Source organism: Urocampus carinirostris, chromosome 1 (assembly GCF_059441175.1).
Source record: "Urocampus carinirostris isolate Australia breed hairy pipefish chromosome 1, RoL_Ucar_1.0, whole genome shotgun sequence".
NCBI lineage: Eukaryota > Metazoa > Chordata > Actinopteri > Syngnathiformes > Syngnathidae > Urocampus > Urocampus carinirostris.
In genome coordinates this window covers 20209479-20231899 of record NC_142349.1, presented here as the reverse complement: position 1 = coordinate 20231899, position 22421 = coordinate 20209479, and the positions used below count along the sequence as shown (strand labels likewise).

The window sequence follows — 22421 nt, the reverse complement described above, 5'->3', positions numbered from 1 at the left end:
ATAATAATGGTTTAATAATCTCACATATAAGTCTCAACAAGTCATAATATGAAACTTAAAGACTTACAGTCCGGAAAATAGGGTAATAGATTTTAGACTTTGGTGCATTACCACCCTCTAGCTGACATTTCCTTTTGCCTTCTAGCAGGACAAAATCTGATTGGCTAAACCACGAGCATTGTTGATTTATTTCTGAAGCTACAGGGCCGCCTTTAAAATTGTTTGTGAAGGCCCCCTGGAAGATTTTTGACCCTGGCAACAATAATGGCTGAAATGTGATTGATAAAATTCTTGAATAAGAAACCACACATCTGGTAAAACAATAAAAGAAAACAGATGGACAATTTGGAATTATTCATGTAAAAATATAGTCACAATACATGATTCAGATATTGCTAGCACATGAGTTCAAATCCAGCCACGAGCCTCCCCATGTGGAGTTTGTATGTTCTCCCCGTGCCTGCAAAGGTTTCCTCCAGGCTCTCTGGTTTCCTCCCACATTCCAAAAAAATGGATGTCAGGTTGATTGGCTGGTCCAAATTGTCCTTAGGTGTAAATGAGTGAGAGAGTTGTCAGTCTCTGTGTGCCTTGCGACTCTCTGGCAACCAGTTCAGGGTGTCCGCTGCCCACTGCCCGAAGACAGCTGGGATGGGTTCCAGCAGCCCCCTCCGTGAGCCTAGTGAGGATAAGCGATGCAGTAATGAATGGATTTAGATATTTTTTAGGCTAGCAGAGACGGCCTTGCAGGCCCTGACAGCCTACCACTGGCTCTTCGTCTCTCCAGCAGTGAGTCTAGCTTGATTAACAAATAAAAAAATAAAAATACATTTAAAGAAAACATAGGATTATTGTGGATTGAAGGGAAAGTTTGGTTAGTTGATTCATCAAATAGATGTGGTTGGACTGAGTCAAAATCTCCATGCCTGACTATGATGCGCCAAATACATTTTTGGATATCTGATTAAATGAAATGAAAGGACGAAAGAGTTGGATGAAATTGAGTCAATCATATACACAATATTGCCCTTGTGTGTGGTCAAGGAGGGCCCAAAGTGCACAACGCTTACCCAGCAGGGCAGAAGGAGATGATGTGATTGTTATTGTGAGTTCCCCTATCCCATAGAACCGATTTTTGCTTCCATCTTGTCGGCAATGCCAAACATTTAAGGAATGGCTTCAATTGTTTTGATACGGGGGTCTCAAAATCAATTTACCTGGGGGCCACGGGAGCAAGGCTCTGGGTGATGCTGGGCCAAATCTGTTTTCCCACAAAACATTTGGATAAAAAAAACTCCAGTTTTCAAATATAATTGTTTTTATTCCCTACACAAAATAAGAGTGAGCCCATTCATACCGCTCACCCAATCACATTGGTTAGGATGCTCTGCTAGAGTTTTATGGTGTTTACAGTTTGTTCTGTTGGTTTTCATCATGAAGTGTCTCAACAATGAACATCAATTGTCAAATGAGATTCCATATGAAGGACTCTGTAGCAATTTACAGCCAAAACAGGGCCTTTTGGTGTGACACCTTGACTGTTAACTGTAGTTGAGGTTGTGCCATATGTACTTTATACTAGACTGAGCACCAATTACTGTTGTCTCGGCTCTGCACCTACTACCGCCGGCTCCCTATGGCACTGTACTGTAAATTATTGCGCAAGGTCTTTTTTGTCTCCATGCCAGATTTACTGATGAAAAGAGCCATGTATGAGGGCCTCAATCTATCTTCTGGAAGGCCACAAATGTACGGCAGGAGTTTGAGATGCCTGCTTTAATATCTATTAATTGTGCATCTATTACTTCTTTCTAGGTGATGAATGCTCGCAAGATGAGAGTGGGGCGGCGGCCATCTTTGCCACCCAACTGGACGACTTCCTGGGTGGGGGACCAGTGCAGTTCCGGGAAGTCCAGAACAGTGAATCCAACTCCTTTCTGGGCTACTTCAAGTCGGGTGTCACCTACAAGGTGAGACACAAAACAAAATTATTTTTGCCTTTCAATATCTCATCATTACCACTGGTGGTCTCCCCTCATTTCCATGAACTGGGTTTGAATCCTGTTGCATACATTGTATTGCGATTGGGGCCATCGATCGTTTTCAATTAAACATTTACAGTACTATAAGGTAAAACCACGTGTATTATTGCACATCTATAAGTACAGAATGCATTTCCAATCCAATCCACCACATTAGAATAGAATAGAATAGAACAGTCTTTATTGTCATTGATATCAACGTTGTGAAACATTGAACATGCAACGAGATTGGACATGGCACTCCAGGGTAAAAAGCTAAAAAAAGACTTTAAAGAGAAGAATTATATAAGAGATTATGGAACAAATGGAAAAAATTACAATAATTGTGCAAAGAAAATAGTACACTCTCATAATAGTGCAATGAAAAAAGTGCAATGACATTTAGCCTAAAATAAGTCACAAGGTGTATATTTTCCCAGTTTGGTACAATAACATTTAACAGGTCAAAGAGGTGGTGGTCGGGAAGTGTATTTTATAATGTCGATGGCTCAGCTAAGGCGCACCTGGTTATAACACGTTCAAAACTGCTGCCCAATCCGGGGTCTTTAGGTACACCGTATAGTTCAAACAATACAATCCTTCACCTGCATAGGCCAACAAGTTTATGACTCAAATCTTCCTTGTCGGTTTAATGATTGTCGGCCCCTCTGCAATTTGCCGCATGGCCACGCCGATGAGTCGAAAGTTCGGAGGCAACTTTTCTCCCCAGTATTTCAATGCCAGGGCGTGTCCCCCCTGCTCCACCACAGTTGAGGTTGTTGACGCATTGCACAGACGTTTCTGCCTTCAAGCTCAGACTTAACTCTCTAAACTTCAGCCGGCTGTAATTATGCCACCAAACACAGCAGGACACGATGTTCTATCCTGAAAAAAAAAATCTATTGTCTGTATAACGTAAGAGAACATATGTAAACCCCCGCATGCTAATTTACATCAAATTTTAGGTCCCCTTGAGGACTTATTCCTACTTTTAACAAACAACATATGTGAGGTCAATAAGTTCTTGCGCTGTACATTTTGTTTCTTCTACTGCAGTTTCATGTAAGGAATTCAATATTCGATGGCATAACACTCTGTCTTTCCATTCGACTCATAGTTTTGGCGAGACTGCCAGGGAACTTTTTTTCCACCAGAAGCCAAAACACAGGCCACATTCTTACCAAGGAACATTTTGCAGACCGACTAGAGAAGGGCGAGCATCTGTTGAATGTGGTTTCCACGTTAAAGACACTCCTACAGATTGTGGCGAGACCCAAAGGGAAACTGGGACTTTGTGTCCTCTGAAGATTTTAAAGGCACGCAAATGAGCGTGTGTCTGTTGTCCATTTTTTTAACAGTAATTTTGATGATTTCTGAATGTACTTGTTTTGCTTCATGGCTTTGCGAAGGAGGGCACTTTACGAGACGGGCCCACAACGAAGGTACAAGACAGATCCTTGTCCGTTTGATAAATTACAGTTCATTGTGTTTTTGTCCGACAGATGTGTTTGTTGTCAACCTTTTGTTTTCGTGATTGAACAAACCTCCAACCCTCTCATGTAGGTAATCCCCAAATGATCGACTCCTTAATGTGTCTGAATGGACAATTATTTTTGTAGTTTTTACGTATATTGCTATATTGACACAAGACATAATGGCTATTACTATTATTGTCATGAAGCGGAACAGGATCAGGACCCAAATGCGTGACGTTTCTCACACAATCCTTTTATTTTACGGGAAATGGGGAGTCATGCACTTTAGGCAGCAGTCTGGCGTGTAATGATAGGAAGCCAGAGGCCGACAAGATCGATACCATTTGCCCGGGCAGATATCGGACAGATGGGGTCGAACCCGGACAGGACGGGACAGACATGATTGATATCAAAACAGGATATCGAAAATAAACAGGAAAAACTAAAGGGGAACGAAACTGGAATCCGAAATTAAACAACGGGACAGACAGGATTGATATCAAAACAGGAAACCAATGTTAAACAGGACAAAATAAACAGGAACAATACCGGACAGGAAATACCAACAGGAAACATGACCGAGTCAAAACCACGTCTTGCGGGGCATAGGTTCGTTGACGGACTGACCAAGGAAGAGCACTGAGCTTAAATAGTCGGAAAGCCAAAAGTGTTGAAAAGCACTGACATACCCTGCAAATAGTAAAGATCTGGAAGTATGCGACTTACCACCCCTACTTCCCGAAAATGGCAGTTTTGTCTAAATAAAGCTCACCATCTTGTTTAAACTTTTTTTTCTAAATTAAACTCCTCAACTCATGTCAACCAAGTTCCCAGGCACTAGCACGCCACAAAATCACAGCAGAGCATCAACTCATTACATCCGAAAATAAATAGTAGCAAAGCACAACTTTTCTAAAAATTACGCCCCCAACCAATTTAATTAATTTCATTGCTACACAAAAGTGGCGGTTAAACTATCCATCCATCTATTATCTGCATCACGGGGGTTCTGGAGCCTGTCCCAGCTATCTTCGGGCAGTGCGCAGGGGACACCCTGAACTGGTTGCCAGCTAGTCGCAAGGCACACAGAGACAGACAACTCACACACTCATTCACATCTAGGGGAAATTTGGACCGGCCAATTAACCTGACATGCACACAAGCACGAGGAGAACATGCAAACTCCGCACAGGAAGTCTTGTAGCTGCATTTGAACCCATCACCTCAGAACTGTGCCACGGACGCGCTAACCATTTAGCAGCCGCGACTTTTGTGTGAATGTTGTAACACAAAAGTAACAAAGCAAAACATTTACAGTAATAGAATTTTAGTGCTGTGATATATTAAATTCTTAAAGCTGATTTAAAACAGGTTTCACTCAAGAATCCAAAGTAGCTTTAAACTTGACTCAAGAGTAGCTTAAAACTAAGAGGTAAAGCGGCTTTAACGTGTTAATTGCACAAATAAAGTACAGTTAAAGCTGATTTAATACCTTAAATAAATCAAGAGTTTAAGTAACTTTAAATTTTAAACTCAAAAGGTAAAGCATCTTTAACGTGTTGACCCATTAGTTAAAGTGCAGTTTAAGTTTTAACTCAGGAGTTAAATCAGGTCTAACACCTTAACTCAAGAGTAAATTTAAATTTGAATCCTAAACTCAAAAGGTAAAGCTGCTTTAACCTGTTAACTCAAGGGTTAAATTCCAGTAAAACTTACACTCAAGAGTCAGCTTTAGAGTTTTTACTCGAGCGTCGAAGAGTCTTCTAAACTTTGACCCCGCTAGTTATTAATGCTCAGGTAAAGAAGTGGAGACACTGTTCAACCTATCAGAATGCCCTTTGCAAATCAGTGTTTCTGGCACCGAGTAAAAATAGTGAGATAATGAAAAAAATCTAATGCCAAAAAAGAAGAATAATAATTTGCAAAAAGCGCTACTAGCCATTACAAATACTACTGAAACTAGTAAAGCCCTTTTAAAGCGAACAGTGACTCAACTAAAAAGGATCCAAGATAACAATCTTCTGATATTTATGTAATTTTTAGCCATTCTGTCTAACAGAATAGCAATGTTTGTATCTGGGACAGGGGTTGGCAAATTACGGCCAACAGGCCACATTTGGCCATCGGGCTTTTTAAAATGGCATGTAAAACGAAAATGGTAAAAAGATTATAATACACATCATGGTCAAAAGTACCCCAACTAAAATGTTGTGCCACTCTTGTCATCGGTGTCCCTTTCTCTGGACTGCGCTCAAACCTTATATGTAAATAAATTAATTCAAATGTCGTGCTTAAAAGAGTAACCTTTCTTACTTTATCTTAATTCTGAATGTCACAAAACCAATTTGAAGAAATGGTCTATTTAAAAACAACTATGAAATAAAAAACAAGGTGAAAATGTAAATGCATGCCTATTCATTTGTAAATACATATAAGAAAAATTGAATAAGCCTACATTATCGTTTTTCCTCATGCATTGCCGAGTTATCCAATCTGAGACTCTTTATCGGTAGATACGAAAAATACAATCGATTGTTTTTTTCCTCATAGCCCGGCCCCTCAGTTGATTTTTTTTAACCTAAAGGGGCCGGCAACTCAAAGAGTTCTCCCAACCCTGATCTAGGAGGTTAAAGAAAGTAATGATGAAGCCAGAGTATTTATGATTTGCAGGCTTTACGCCAATGTCCCAATGTGTTTACCTCAGAACGTTATCTTGGGTATTTTTGTATTCTACATCTTTTATTTTATTATATTATTTTTCAACACAAGGATACTGCTGGAAGTGTGAATTTCCCTACGGGGATGAATAAAGTATCCATCTATCTATCTGTCTTAATGTATTGCAGTCCAGATTGTCAGTTGACTAACCATCTAAAAACATGTGGTCGCAGAAAGGTGGCGTGGCTTCCGGTTTCCAACATGTGGTGACGAATGACGCCAACGTCAAACGACTGCTTCACATCAAAGGACGGAGAGCCATCAGGGCCACCGAGGTGGCGCTGGCCTGGACTAGTTTCAACAAAGGGGACTGCTTCATTATTGACCTGGGAAAGGTGAGACCTCCGCCGACATTTCACTCTGATTCATTTTGTGGTTTAGATGTATGGGGTTGGAAAGAAAAGTTGATTTAAATATGTAAAGATCTTAGCTCTAGGCTGAAAGTGGCAGAAAAAAACTTTCCCCGCTTGCAAAATGCTTGTTTGCTTCGGAGTTGTTGAACCTTTCGCTATAATAGTATTATTTTCTTGATCACCTCTAACGGCTGTTGGCGCCATTGCTTTGGTGGATTACCGCCTCCTAGCCAGTCATAGTTTGTGAAACTGGTAATTCTTCTAAATGCCAGCCAGATGGCGTTGAGACACAAATGCAAAATCTGATTGGTTGAGCCATTTGCTTCCTCAAAGACTGATATAGTTGCTTTAGGGCCAAGTGAAGGCTCAACTCTGTGAACTTCAGAGTTAAGATAAGAGAACGCCAATCACACATGTAGTAAAATCCAAGTGCCCATCACCGGCCAGGGTTTTTGAAACGCTGACCGATTTTTGTTTGTATGGCGTGTCCAGGAAATCTACCAATGGTGCGGCAGTGAATGCAACCGCTACGAGAGGCTGAAAGCATCTAATGTGGCCATCCACATTCGAGACAACGAGAGGAATGGCCGAGCCAAGCTGCACATGGTGGAGGAAGGCCAAGAGCCGCAGCAAATCATGGAGGTGACTGGGGCACCCTAAATCTTCTCCACCCCTTTTGGGGAATCTTGGTCACGCACTTGATGGTATTCTGTGAACGGTCACGATGCGTGTCACGTCCAGAGTTAGTCAGCATGGGAACATGCACACACAATGCCATCTTATGTAATGAGCTGCTCTTGGGACAAAATGTGGCCCAACTCTCGGCCTTGTAAACACTCGGATGGAGGATGATCTAATCCGCAGAACTGATAAAAGGACACAAATTGTTTTCTTTTTAAGGAAAATATGTGAGCCTCCTAATTATAACTCCCCAGCTCTTTCTAATAAAGAGGTCAGCAACGTTTATGTATCTGCTAGCTACTTTTTGATACTGATTGTCATGAAGAGCTGCCGACTTTGATATGTATATTTAAAAGGACAACGTGTCATGTTATTCCTATGTTGTTACTATTATGTTATTATCAAGTTGTGATTATCAAGAGTCGAGTTAAAATAGCCTCAGTCGACCGCTAAAACATGATGTCATTTGGAAAACACATATCCTTAAAAATCACAATGACACATCACTGGTGCGCTGTTTTTAGAACCTGTCTACTCAGGTGTTCTTTGGGGGCTACCTCGTGCCAAGGGGCACCATTTTGGAGCCCTCTGCTCTATTTGTATACAGAAGCATTTCTCCAAACATAAAGTTCACTGGTATTTATTACTAATGTAGTGATAATAGTAAGACTCATTTACATACATTTTCTATGAAAACTACAACAATCTGAAAATAATAAAGGAATATGTTATCATATTTGTATTGACATGTTTACTGTTCTTAGTTATGTATGGAGCATGAGTGCTAACTGCTGGACGGTTGCAGGAACAGCAGGTTTTGTGTGTGCTTTCTTTTTGTCAGGGACGCACTTACCACTTAAAATGGCGCTCTTGAAGGGAAATTGTGTACTGTTTATCGGATCCACAAAATGCATGAACTATCAATCAAACGTCAATGTATTTATTTTATGAATCGAGGCTCACTTGGAGGGAGCTGATATGGTTGCCCACCATCATTGGGTAAGGGTAAACAAAAAATACCCTCTAAAAACCTTGTCAAAAAGCCGGGCAATAAATTGAAAAGTAAAATAGTGCATTTTGAGTCTCCATAGTTTGTATTCCTCCTTGTGCTTTGTAGTCCTCGTTTTAGGATGCACTACACAATACAGCGACATCTAGTGGTCAAATATTACACAGTTCAATCACACAATAGAAAGTGCTTTGTTGTCCATTAATTTGTACATGTTTGGTATTAATACAATGAATGCCATTTTACTTTGAAGGTTTTTGACTTCTATGTTTTTTGTAGGTGTTGGGACCCAAAACTAGCATCGCTCCAAGCACTCCTGATGATGAGAAAGTGGACGCTTCCAATCGAAAGAAGGGTTCCCTCTATATGGTCAGCGAGAACTTTATCAAAATTTTTGATGATTACAAACTGAATCCTCTGTTTTGCTTTTCAGATATCAGATGCTTCGGGTTCCATGAAGGTAACTATGGTAGCCCCATCCAGTCCTTTCAAGCAGTCCATGTTGTCGTTTGAGGAGTGCTACATCCTGGATAACGGCGTGGACAAGAACATCTTTGTTTGGAAAGGTAAATCAGCATTCCTGGGACTAATATTGATGCCGAAACGTGTTTAAAATCAACTGTCTATAACAGGGGTGTCGAACCCATTTCAGCTCAAGGGCCACATGGTAGAAGACTCTCAAGGGGCCCGACTTTTAAATTAATGGCATAAAAAGTGTGCCTTAGATATGGGGCAGGGGATCTTTTGTAGTCTCACAATCAAATAAAACTATGATTCAGTGATGTAGGATTCGATTATAAAACAAACATTTTGGTTTTTTCCCTTCATTGAGATTTTAGCAGTATTTTTAGTGTTTATCAGACGTGCATTTGTGAAAAAAGTTAATCAACAATTGAGTTTATTTCCACTACAGTTTTTTCAACTCTGGGAAACTGGAAAGTGAAAAAAAAGCGCACACTTACCGTAAATTCCGGACTATAGAGTGCACCTGATTATAAGCCGCACCCACCACATTTTAAGAGGAAAACCGATTTTGTACTTACACAAGCCGCACCTGTATATAAGCCGCATGCGCCCACATTAAAAAATGAAACACAAACACAAAATTAACCCAAACCCGACCAAGTCCCGCGATTGAAACTGAATGTCCTTCATAAAAGTACACAGTCCAAAAATCACAGCCGGCAAAATGAACGGAAAATGATACCGTTACTTAAGGTTTGATGCAGACCTGCAGAGTCCGGGTCCCGTTGAAAGTAATCCAAGGAAAAAAGTGTATATTTCCAAAGTTAAGGGTGGGAAGAATATATATCCACTATTGTCTGCCGCGTCCACAAACACTCACCTTTACCGGTCCCCACTTCCCGTCAGCCTGCGATTTTTCGCCCCTTCTTTTTTATTCCCCCGTGGGAAACATATCAGAATAAGTGTCTGAAATAAAGACATTACAAAAATATACAGTTGCAAATACATATTATACATGGTTACACATATTTACAAAGAAAGACGGTACACCGAGAGAGTTTTCAAAGCTTTAATAATAACTTTCATCCCAAACGCTGCCTGTGACAGGTAGCAATACGCTCGCAACACAGTAAACAGGTCTGTTAAAAAAACATACCGTACTTGTAAAAATTACGGTAAACCGTCCTCATCTTCCTCCTTAGAACTGAAGCCGTCAAAGTAGTCTTCCTCAATGTCGGAAAGAAACTTTGTCATATAGACGTCGTCCCACGCTCCCTTATTCCAAAACACGCTGGCAACACGCTCGCTCCTTCTTTATCGGACTGCTCGATTGCTTTTAGCTTGAAAGCTGCGTCATGTGCCTTTCTTTTTGCATTTTGCATGATGAGGGTATGTTTACGCTAATTTAATTTACTGTATGCACAAGCCAAGAAGTTGCAGTCTTCCTCAGAGCATATATTGCACCGGTCTAAATCTTACCTTTTGTACTCGAGCGCCGCTGGCAGCCGTTAGAAAAATTACATAAATTGGCCGCATCACTGAATAAGCCGCAGGGTCGAACGTTTGGGAAAAAAGTAGCGGCTTATAGTCCGGAATTTACGGTATATAAGTGCAAATGATTTAATTGATTAATTTTAAATATCTTTTTTAAACAAGAAAAGTTTACCTTAATTTGGGAATCACAACGTTAGAGGTCTTCACAAAGGAGCAAAGCCTGTTAGATCTTTGCAAAGACACCAAAATGCTTTTATTTTATTTTGTATTTTTTATTTCCGGGTGAAAACCGATAATTTCCAATCACGAGAGATTAAAAAAATGTAGTACAGTAGCAAATGTTGTGGTTAAGTGAAACAACCATGTGGGGGAAATTTGTTCTGCCTTAAACAGGGCGTCCATGACCATTATTTTAAGTAAAATAGACCACAGATGTTTAAATGTTCTCTGGTTGATAAATAAAGTTAACGTGGGTGGTTTGTTTTGGGAGTGGTGTCTAGCTATGGCAACATCCAGTGGACATATTTAAAACTGCAGGGTATTGCCTGATCTGGCCCAATCTTAGCATTGTCTCATGGGTCAGATTAAATCCGTTAGCGGGTCTAATCTGGCCAGGGGGCTGCATGTTTCACACCCTTGGTTTGAATGTACATTAGGTATTCAGTGAGTAGACGTTTTTTTTTTTTGTCATCACCTTAAATCAGGTCCAAAGGCCAACATGTCAGAGCGTAAGGCTGCCATGTCTGCAGGCCAAAAGTTTATCAAAGACAAGGGATACAGCAGCAAGTGTCAGGTACTGTACTGATAATCAGTCATATAGTATTTATGCTTTTTCTTTACCATATTTTCCACACTATTATGGGCACCCCCAAAAATAAGAATAATACAAAATGTGTGTACTGGACTTCGAAGGCGCACGAAATTGAGACTCCGCTGCCCATTAATTAGTGGGCAGCTCGGCGGCGCAGTGGCTAGCGCGTGTGCGGCACAGTTCTGAGGTCATGAGATCGGACCTCCTGTGTGGAGTTTGCATGTTTTCCCTGTGCTTGCGTGGGTTTCCTCCGAGCACTCCGGTTTCCTCCCACATTCCAAAAACATCCATGTCAGGTTAATTGGCCAGTCCAAATTGTCCCTAGGTGTGAATAAGCTAGCAAATTGCCTGTCCCTGTGTGCCCTGCGACTGGCTGGCAACCAGTTCAGGGTGTCCACTGCCCGAAGATAGCTGGGATGGGCTCCAGCACCCCCGCGACCCTACTGAGGATAAGCGGTGCAGATAATGGATGGATGGATGATTAATCAGTCAATCTCATCTCATCTCATCAGCCGTACCGCTTATCCTCATTAGGGTCGCGGGGGGGCTGGAGCCCATCCCAGCCATCTCCGGGCAGTGGGCAGGGGACACCCTGAACTGGTTGCCAGCCAATCGCAGGGCACACAGGGACAGACAACTCATTCGCTCATTCACACCTAGGGACAATTTGGACCGGCCAATTCACCTGAAATGCATGTTTTTGGAACGTGGGAGGAAACCGGAGTGCCCGGAGGAAACCCACGCAAGCACGGGGAGAACATACAAACTCCGCACAGGAAGTCTGGAGCTGGATTTGAACCCACGACAGGTTCCCATGACATGAACTGTGCCGCACAAGCGCTAACCACTGCGCCGCCGTGTAATCAGTCAATAAGCATCATTAATTAAAATCGCAAAACGTTGTTTGCAACGGGAATCAAACCCCAATCGCGACGGTAAGGGCACAGACACTTTACCACTAGTGGTACAGATGATATATGAAAAAGGGATTAGACCATATCTCATTATTACACTATTTTTACTCTCAACACCAGAGATTTGCGCAGTACATTCTGAACAGTCTCTACACATTTTCTCCTGCACCTCTTGGTGTAATATGTATACGTACGTAAAAGGGCTTCTACAGTATTTTGTTGAAAGACTTTCTGTTTTATGTTTCTGTCCTTGCAGCATCATTGATTTTTTTAAGACTTTTTTACATATCAGAATGCACTATGCAAATCAGCGTTTCTGGTACTGTGCATAGTGTGATAATGAGATAAGCTTGAATGCCTATTCGTATGTCATCTGTACCACTGGAGGTCTAATGGTAAAATGTCGGCGCCCTCACCACCTCAACCGAATCCCATTGGAAACAATGTTTTGCAATTTGGACCGGCGCTGATAATCGATTACCATAAAACCTTGTGAAGTAACGCACACATACAGTATGTCACAAAAGTGAGTACAGTACACATCTTACATTTCTGGAGGGATTTCATTATAGTGTTAGTAGAATAACACTGAAGAAACATGACTTTGACGCAATGAAAGGTAGTCTGTGTAAAACCTTTATAGCAGTGTCAAATTATTTTATTCCTAAAAAAAACTCAAAATGTAGCCATCAATAACTAAACCCCTTTGCACCAAAAGTGAGTACACTGTAAGGTGAAAGTTCTTGAAGTGTATGGTCTGGGTACTTCCAGGCTGACACCCCCACCTCTTCAATCCATGCAGTAATGCAGACAGCAATCCTGCGCCTATCTATCTTAGATATGATTTGGATGTGACGCAGTGCACGTTCACTCAGCTTCTTTGGACATCCAACACAAGCCCTGTTGTGAGTGCATTCAGGTTTGCAATAATCTCTGGTCTGGGCAGCCCTTTGAGACTCTTTGTGATTAAGGGCTATACAAATCAACATGACTTGACTTGATTTTTTATAACGCTGGAGGATCTTGGCCACTTTCCTGCAGCTCAACTTCAGAGTGTGGACTATCATATTGTAGCCTTGGACAGCTTATGTAGTGCCACAATACATTTTTTTCCTTCAGATTTCCTTGCCATGGTGTGCCATCTTGGGGATGTCAGTGACCAGTATGACATAGCTTACTACAAATTGAACACACACATTTTATTCTTATGCCTAGTAAGAGTAAGAAGTCACATAGTATTTTGGAGGGAAAATTAAAAGCAGTGCTTTGTTGGAGTGCAGTGTCTTTGGGGTATACTCACCTTTGTTGCCAGGGGTTTAATTATTGATGGCTACATTTTGAGGGGAAAAATAGATTTACACTATATAAGGTTTACACAGGCTTCTTTTCATTGTATAAAAGCGATGTTTCTTTAGTGTTGTTTTAACATTATAATGAAATCTCTCCAGAAATGTGAGGAGGCAGTCACTTTTGTGCCGTACTGTATAAGTAATAAATGCATTTCCAATTTTATCCTGCAGTATATTAGGCACTCTTTCAAATTTCTGGCCAATAGTCTGGAAAAAAACAGTACTTAAGATTTGAAAACATCACGTGTATCTCTTTTCTCCCTTTGCAGCTCCAAGTACTCCCTGCAGGAGCAGAGACCATTCTGTTCAAGCAGTTCTTCAGTGACTGGAGGGACAAAGACGAGACCACAGGGCCGAGTCAGGCTTACGTTATGGGCCGCATTGCCAAAGTGGAGCAGGTGCCCTTTGATGCCTCCAGCCTGCACTCCAACAGGGCCATGGCAGCACAGCACGGCATGATCGATGATGGCAAGGGCCAGTTTCAGGTAAAATGCATGTGGCAACAGGTACATTTACCACAGGTGTGCCCCATGGATCCTTTCTGGAGACCCTCATTCTCATCATCATTCACTACAAAATATTCTCTAATGAATTTCTGGCTTAAAGAGACATTGTGTATTATTAGCTTTTATTGGTGGCAAACAATGCTCATTCATCAAAAAAATTCTAATATTGATTTGAACAATAAGCAAAAATACATTAAAGGAGGTGTACAGGATTTGGAACTGTTTTAACTCGCTATTGCCATCTTCTGGCCTGTGTTACATTGTAGCCTATGTCAAGCTCCTTTTATTGCGCATCAACGTACAGTACGTGCATTTCTTATACAGTATGCGCTCGGATAAACTCTTCTTTTTTCATTTTTCTTTGGGTTTCGTTTGATGTTTGGACTGTCCTGGAAGCAAACTTCTTCCTACTTCCACCATTTTCATATCAACACAAAAAACCACAGCGGGGACGAGTGTGACATCCCCCTCCAGCACTCCCCGTTGCCCCCCATTCATTTTACCTAATGTCTTCCACCCCAGACAGCTTTGCTAAAATTCAGAAAAAGCCGAATGGTCCAGTGGAAGATAAAACATAACGTCTCTTTGAACTCAGTTGAGCAGTGTTAATGCATACTTACTAGAGAAAATATTCAACTTTTAAAGGACACTTCAAATGATGCACGCCTCCTTTAACTTTCAAAAAAACGTGCATTTTTAAAAAACGCTCAGAGGTTGAGAAGTTTGCATTTATTTCAAGGGACATTGTATAATATTTAGCGCCCTCTAGTGGTAAAAAATCATTTTAAAAACTACTGATTAGAATAATAAAAATAAATACATGAATTATCATAAACGTTCGTGTTCTTGAAATCCTTGTGGGTCAAGAAATGTCTGTTTATTTAACATGATATGAGGCTCACCTAGACAGCAGGTGAGAAACCCAGTCCTGAGAGATACATGATCTGCATATTTCTAGCTGTTCCCGTTCTTCAATTTAGCTGGTGAATTGTGTGGTTCAATAACAACACATCACTTGAGGCTCAGGAGTGAAATGCACTGCCCACCACAGCAAAAAAACAAAAAGAAGAAAAATGGTCCGGTTTGGTCACTTCGAACCACCGTAATTTGTATTAATCTCAAGCTTTTTAGCGCTCGTTTTTGGTTGCATTACACAATACTGTGGAATCTAGAGTTTAAATAATACACACTGTCCCTGTACTGCATATAAACAGAAAGCCAATTTTTTTTAAATTATCATTTCATATCAAATCACACAGAGTGATAATATATTTCTTTCTGAAAGTTTCAAAAGAGGATTGAAAATTTGCATACAGGTCTTATGTTCTTTAGTAAGCTAGACTGAACAATTCACCAATTATGTTCTTTTTGTGTCCAAAATGTGACAATCCGGCCCCTTTGCAAAATTTTTCAACCCAGTGCTGCTCATGACTTTAAAGTTTTGCTTAAACCTAATGGTTAATTATAAATTAAACGCATTAACATTTGTTTTGATTATCCCACCCTATTCTTCCTATTTATTATCCTTTGCCAATTTCTTTTAGATTTGGCGTGTCGATAACGGCGAAATGGTTCCCGTGGAACCCGCGTCCTACGGTCACTTCTATGGTGGAGACTGTTACCTCATCCTCTACACTTACAAGACGGGAAAAATCATTTACACTTGGTGTGTACGTGGATGGAGTCGCTAGTTCTTGAATAAAGCTATACTGAAGGTATCTATGTAATTTCTTTCAGGCAGGGGCTGAAAGCAACTCAGGACGAACTGGCTGCTTCGGCGTTCCTCACCGTCAAGCTGGATGACTCACTGGGAGGTTCACCGGTTCAGGTTAGGGCTTGTCAGCGCGTACTAAACGTCTTTGTCTCTTTTGTCTGGCGTCTTTACAATTGGGTTGGTGTATTGAGTAGGAAAACAAGTGCCAGGCAGTTTTTATGAACTTAAAATTAAACTGTTCATGTTTCTAGATGATTCAATTCCAACTTACAGGCAGTGTTTTAGAACCAAGGTGCCAGGCCACAGGAGTGCGCCGCAGGGCTGGGCAAAACTTGGAATTTTAGTATCGATCCAATACAGGCTAATATCAATTGATACTGATCCAATACAAATTCTTCTTGCATGGGTCATTGTAAATTTGAGTTAGTTTCTAATTATAATAAACACAGCACACAGATTTTCGGCATGAAGTACTTTTATATTTAAATGGTAGATGGACTGCATTTATATAGCACTTTAACCGGTCTCCAAGTACCTCAAAAGCACTTTACAATGCACTTCTAATTTACCCATTCACACACACTCACACACCGATAGCAGAATCAGCCATGCAAGGTGCCTATCTACATATCCGAGGCATTAGGGTTTCGTGTCTCGCCCGAGCATTCTTTGACATTTAACCCGGAGAAGCCGGGAGCAGAACACATGAACCCTTTGGGCCCAACAGTGTCAGTAATATTTAATCAATTCCATATAGTCAGAATACCTAGCTAAAAATTAATTTAAATATTAAACACAATTGACACTGGCAAAATATTTGTGGACGTCAAATTAAAGTATGGGAACTGTTCATGTATGATTAAAAAATGTTCTACTTGTTTTTTCAAAATTTAAATCATTATATTTTCATAGTGTACATCCAAAATAGAAATTGGAATGGAGAAAAACTTCATTGATAAATGATAACTTTTTTTACTGTATGATTGTATTTTTGTACTTTAAAAGGGTGTGCTGAATTATTTGTTCTCATCCTGATGTTTTTTAACACCAAAGAAATGAACAGAAAACACAAAATTTCATTTCGGTCAGTTTTGTTAAATGCTAAACAACGATGATGTGTGTGTAAGTTGGTAGTAATTTCAACTATAGTATTAGTGTTGTACAACTATTCATATTGGTATTTGGACTCAATTTAAATGGTACTTAAATGCAACACTTCCATTATACAGCTGCATTATTGTTGAAATGTTCCACAATGTATTTCATTTTTTGGGGGGGATCAAGGACATTGCACAACACGTCTGTTGCTCAGACCAGATTTAGATACAACCTAAAGCTAGTCTAGTCCCTCAGACATGCTCCTATACTCCAGTTCTGTAGCATTAGATTGTGTGTCACTTACATTACATTAAGAGAACATTTTTTTCAAGAATGTTTTAACCAAGTATGCCACTGTGCCATGACTTTTAAAAGTTAAATCTTAAACATACTAATCTATGTATTATTACTAGTTTTAGTCAATTGACTTCAGAATCATAAACCACAGCAGAAGTATGTAATTAAGAATCTAGAATGGCACTAGAGACGGAGAGACAAAGAAGAATAATGATGGGTGGATGGGTCGGCAGTAGCTCAGGAGGTAGAGCGCTCGTCTTGGGATCAAGGGATCCCAGTTCGAATCCCGGCTCATCCGTGTTACATGTCGAAGTGTCCTTGGGTAAGACACTGAACCCCTAATACCCCCAATAAGCAGGTTAGCGCCTTACATGGCTGCAAGGCCGCTATTGGGAAATGTGGAGCACATTGTAAAGCGCTTTGAGAAGTCATTGACTTGAAAAGCGCTATATAAAATGCAGATCATTTCATAACAGACTGACAGTACGTGTTGTAACAAGGCATCTTCAGTGTTTTTGCAAACCATGATCTCTTGTGGCTAAAACAACTTGCGGCCTCGAAATGCCGATGCAATGTGATGTTACCATGGCAACAAATTACTGTGGCTAATAATGTAATGTTAGCATAGCCACATCAGTGAGTTAGGACCATATACCAGTCCTCCTTATATGCACACAAGATATTGATTTCTTCACCAGAGACACCGGCCCGATTAATATTTTAGGCCCGGCTCGGGACGAATTTCAGGTCAGGTCGGACTTGGGTTTAAAACCTTACGTCTGCCGCCAACCCCTATTACACACTACAGTGTGTTGAGAAATGACTGTGTTCTTGTGTTGCGCAGGTACGGGTGACTCAGGGCCAGGAGCCCCCCCACCTGATGAGCCTGTTCAAAGGCAGACCCATGATCATCCACAGCGGCGGAACGTCACGTAAGGGCGGGCAGACCCAAAGCGGCGCCACTCGCCTCTTCCACATCCGCCAGAGCACATCCCACTCCACCCGGGCTGTGGAGGTGAGGCACAATCAAACCACTGAAAGAACCCTACCCCTCACCGGCTTTCACTTTCATTCTTCAGGTGGATGTTAACGCTTGTAACCTGAACACCAACGACGTATTTGTGCTGAAGTCGCCGAGTGGCGTCTTCGTATGGCGGGGCGTTGGCGCCAGTGATGAAGAGATGGAGGCCGCTAAGCATGTCGTGACCTTCCTTGGGGGAAGTGTCAGCCAAGTATTTGAGGGGAAAGAGCCAGGTGGGTGGCCTCCGATAGAAAGGAGGGGACTGCAGCAGAGCTAGTTGTGAAGGAATTTAAATGAGACCTCTCCAGTAATTTCAGCATAGTTGCTTAGTTAAATGTGAGATGTGTCGTTGGCGGTTTCTTAAAAAGTTGAAAGAAGAATATTTTGTATTAAGTATGTGTTAAGAATGCCCAATTGAGTTCAAAGAGCCTTTGGCATTTATCTATCTGCTTTCATCTGACTTTTAGCACCGCTGTTCTGGGACTCACAACATATTAGAAAGCAGGGAAAGGAGGGTAAAGAGATATTTCATGCGTGTTAATAGTTTTTTTTTTTTTGTCAATATTGGATGAAAATGGTAAAAGTAAGAAAAGGCCTATTTTCAATGCAGTCCAAATTCGAACATACACATAAAAAAGATTTTTTTTTAAAGTTAATTAGTTTTTGAGGAATGAGCTTACTGTGGCTGTGATCATGACTTTAAGCCAGGAGAGTCATAATACACAGTGTTCCTTTAACATAACATGTGCCTTACCTAGATGGGGCTGAAATTATTGAGTTAAGGATATGTCAGAGTGTGCAGTTTCTTCATGTGTGAGAAGATAAGCAGTACATTGTGGTTCAGCCTTTAAGCATATTCATTCCTCAACAGCAAGCAAACAAGAGCACGGCTCCATTCAATCCAACATGGCAATCGACAATTAGCAAAACAAAATATGGTGCGTGCGTAATGACGTCACACAAGGGAAAACATCTTACCGCAATGTCACGAGTAAGAGCGCCATTAAATTGACAAATCTTCACATATTGTTTGCCATTTTACTGTACAGGTACCCGAAAAAACAAAAATCTCGCAAAAAAATCTTGTGAAAGCTTTAACTCTGATTTAAAGCCTTAAAGAAGCAATACTAGGAACGGTATATCATGTATAACAAAGATGTTTTAGGAACCTTAGAGGAAAAGTTTTTTTTTCCATTCATACTGTATTGGTAATTTGGATGCTTAAGTGCTATCTTGTCTAACGTTGTGATGTCCTTAAAAAATGTGTTTTTTAACCAGCAGATTATATTATTTCGCGTCGTTAAAATGTTTTGTACAACATTTTTTAACTAGTTTTCATGTGAAAATAAAGTATTATGTTAATATACAACTAAATGAAACATTCTAATTGAGATCAAAAGAATTGGAGTTACATAAATCTAGATACAGGTTCTCCAACATGGTGCCCGCAGGCGCCAGAGTCCTCCTTAAGGACAGCTAAGGCGCACGTAGACCTGTTCTGAAAATATCATAAATAACAGTGCTGGGTTATTGTGATTTTCTATCTATGTACCCTGGTCATATCCCTCAAGAGGGGTGACTGACAGCAATGCAAAACATACACAAAAAAATAGAAAAGAGAAAAAGAAAAAGGAGTAAAAAAAACACACAAAAAAATAGGACCATTGCCAACACAAATGCCCAAACACCGTAACAGGTTAAGCACCTCGGCACTCAAGTAGGTCATGCTTTCGTCCCTCCAAATAAAACGGAACACAAGAAAGCGGCCAGGGTGACACAACACACTCTTGTATTCAACAGCAGGGCGGGACAGCTTTCACTGGTTTACCCCTGTCGCATCGTTCAGGTGCTCTGCCCATCCCTTAGAACCTTTTTCCTCCAGTGCACTCATAACACCATCCATCCACCTCAATCGCGGCCTTCCTCTTGGTGTCCTTCCATTTACTTGTGCTCTGTAAATCCTTCAACATTCACTCCTCATCCATCCTCTCCATGTGTCCAAACCAACCGAGTACTCTCTTATCCACACGCTTGCTCAGTTTCAGTACTACTCCAGTTCTGTCTCGCACAATTTCATTTCTCAATGTAACCAAACTTGTCACTCCCAACATACTCCTCAAACACTTCATCTCAAAAACATAATTTCCTTCTCAAATCTGCATTCAGGCTCCAAGTCTCTGCACCACACAACACAGTCGGCACAATCACACTCTCATATAGTCCCCTTTTAACATCCATACTCATACTCTTGTTGCTCAGCACTCTCCTCAGAGCACCCAAAACCTTGTTTCCTTGATGCACTCTGTGCAATACCTCCCACTCCAGTCCACCACCTGCAGCTACATCACAACCCAAGTACCTAAAGCTTTCAACTTCTCCCAGCACCTGTCCATCCAATCTTATTTCCAACACCATGCCCACTCCATCAACATTCCAACATTCACACATAACTTACGCCTTTTACACACTCTTCCAAACTCCATTACCAACCTCAGAATCAGCCACAAGCACTGTGTCATCTGCAAACAACAACTGACTTCCTTGCCACACCGTTCCACTGTTATCCATCTCTCTACACGTCTGCTCAAATACTCATGCATTCACCTCTCACCACACCATCCATGTACACATTAAACAGCCATGGCGACATCATATACCCCGTCTTACACATTTTTTTTTGCTGTTGACTGAGTTTATTTTACCTCACTTCCAATTATTAACCTGGTAAAAACAAACAATTTTTATGATAGGAATGCATTTCAAACATGGTGCCTTTTGCGCTAATTAGTAACAAAAAGTAGCTCTTAGTTTGTAAAAGGTTGGACAATCTTGATCTGAACATTCTATTTTATTGCCAGCTCTAAAGAATAGTAACTGTATAAGATGAATATCATGTAGATACCAAGCATGAATCGATACAAAATCAGGTATTGGTGTCAATACCAGCCTTTTTTGTGACAGTGACAATGCCAATACTGATATACCAACACTGCTCTCTAGTGGCCATTTCACTCTCTGAAATTAGAAACTAGACGTTACTAGAGCGTTGATAAACTGCAACTTTACTTCAGGCCGTTTGCAGTAAAAGCATTATGTTTTGATTCAGATACGATTCGTCTTTAAAATGTATCAGCTACAATATGGGGAAGGTGGTTGGTTTAATTATAAAAATAGACCTGCCTCAAAGGGGAACAAAATCAAAGAACTTCAACATTATTGACCGACGGCGACAATGATGAAAACAGTGCATAGTAGTGAAAATAACGGACCAAAGTAAAGTATAATAGTGAAAATAACAAACTGGTCAGGTTTTTATAACCCCCTTAAATTAGGAGAGGTTTTCGGAGGTTCAACAAGCATGCTGGAGAGCACGTAGAGAGTAAGACCGTGACCACATGCATATATTTTGGCATGGTCGACTGGGACAAATTTTGGTTCGTTTCAATGAAAGTTGTGGGATACGGCATACCCAAAAAATTCAAGGTGCTCTATTCTGGAACTCTAACAGAAGAAACATTACAAAAAAAGATGGGCACCTGGTAAAAACTCTTCCGGCAGCTTGCAAAATAGTAAAAACAAGATTATGATACAAAAAAAGATCTCCCCACCGTGGAGCAGTGGCTGTACACTGTAGAGAAATTGTAATGGAAAAGACCACATTTCGAATACGAATCAAGGAGACTTAGTTTATGTACAAATGAGATAAGGACACCTCTTACAAACAATAAATACAGGGTATTGAAGAATGACTTGAGCATAGATGATATTCCCCAACATTGCAAAGTTTTTTTTTCCTTTTGTTATGTTATTTTCTCAGTTTTTGTTAATTATTTTTCCCCTTTCTCTTTCTGTTTGTCGTATATTCATAAGAGACAACTGAATAAAATTAAAAAAAAAAACTGGCATCCTATGCAACGTTCTTTGCAGGTATCCAATATTAAAAACAGAATAAAAATATCACAGACGGGAAAAAATGAATAGGATTTCCCTTATACAGGTATATACAGTAGTTATCATGGAGTGATTTGACCTAAGTGAACTGTCACTAACGAGTCTGTTGTACCCAATAAATTCTGATTAAATAGCTGTACTATATAATGAATGTTAAGCAGAAAACATAATATCTGTCAAATTATCATATGCTTAAAAAGAGACCCTTGATGTAGTAGTGTGTGACGGAGTACTATCTGTTTCTCTGGCACAGCTGCATTCTGGTCCTCTCTGGGTGGCAAAAAGGAATACCAGACCTCCAAGATTCTGCAAAATGTGATCAAGCCTCCACGTCTGTTCGGCTGCTCCAACAAAACTGGCAGACTCATTGTAAGCGACACAGTAGAGAAGAACTTTGATTGTCTGATACAAAATACTATTACATCATACACCTTACTCTACCTGTATTTTATTCAGGTGGAAGAAGTTCCAGGAGAATTTACTCAGTCTGACCTGGCCACGGATGACGTCATGATTCTGGATACTTGGGCCCAAGTGAGCTATTTTG

At 40.6% G+C, this 22421-nt stretch overlaps 1 protein-coding gene across 1 annotated transcript in view; it reads left to right on the top strand.

The window, feature by feature from the left end:
* scinlb (scinderin like b) overlaps positions 1 to 22421 on the top strand; it is a 30253-nt gene that overhangs the window by 5710 nt on the left and 2122 nt on the right. Inside the window, exons 3-15 of the mRNA XM_088329614.1 lie at positions 1813 to 1967; positions 6385 to 6546; positions 7057 to 7206; positions 8534 to 8623; positions 8688 to 8820; positions 10918 to 11006; positions 13557 to 13772; positions 15338 to 15459; positions 15531 to 15621; positions 17747 to 17917; positions 17982 to 18156; positions 22128 to 22243; positions 22331 to 22408. Coding sequence (XP_088185740.1) covers positions 1813 to 1967; positions 6385 to 6546; positions 7057 to 7206; positions 8534 to 8623; positions 8688 to 8820; positions 10918 to 11006; positions 13557 to 13772; positions 15338 to 15459; positions 15531 to 15621; positions 17747 to 17917; positions 17982 to 18156; positions 22128 to 22243; positions 22331 to 22408 — 1748 coding nt within the window. The remainder of the gene's footprint in view (positions 1 to 1812; positions 1968 to 6384; positions 6547 to 7056; positions 7207 to 8533; positions 8624 to 8687; positions 8821 to 10917; positions 11007 to 13556; positions 13773 to 15337; positions 15460 to 15530; positions 15622 to 17746; positions 17918 to 17981; positions 18157 to 22127; positions 22244 to 22330; positions 22409 to 22421) is intronic.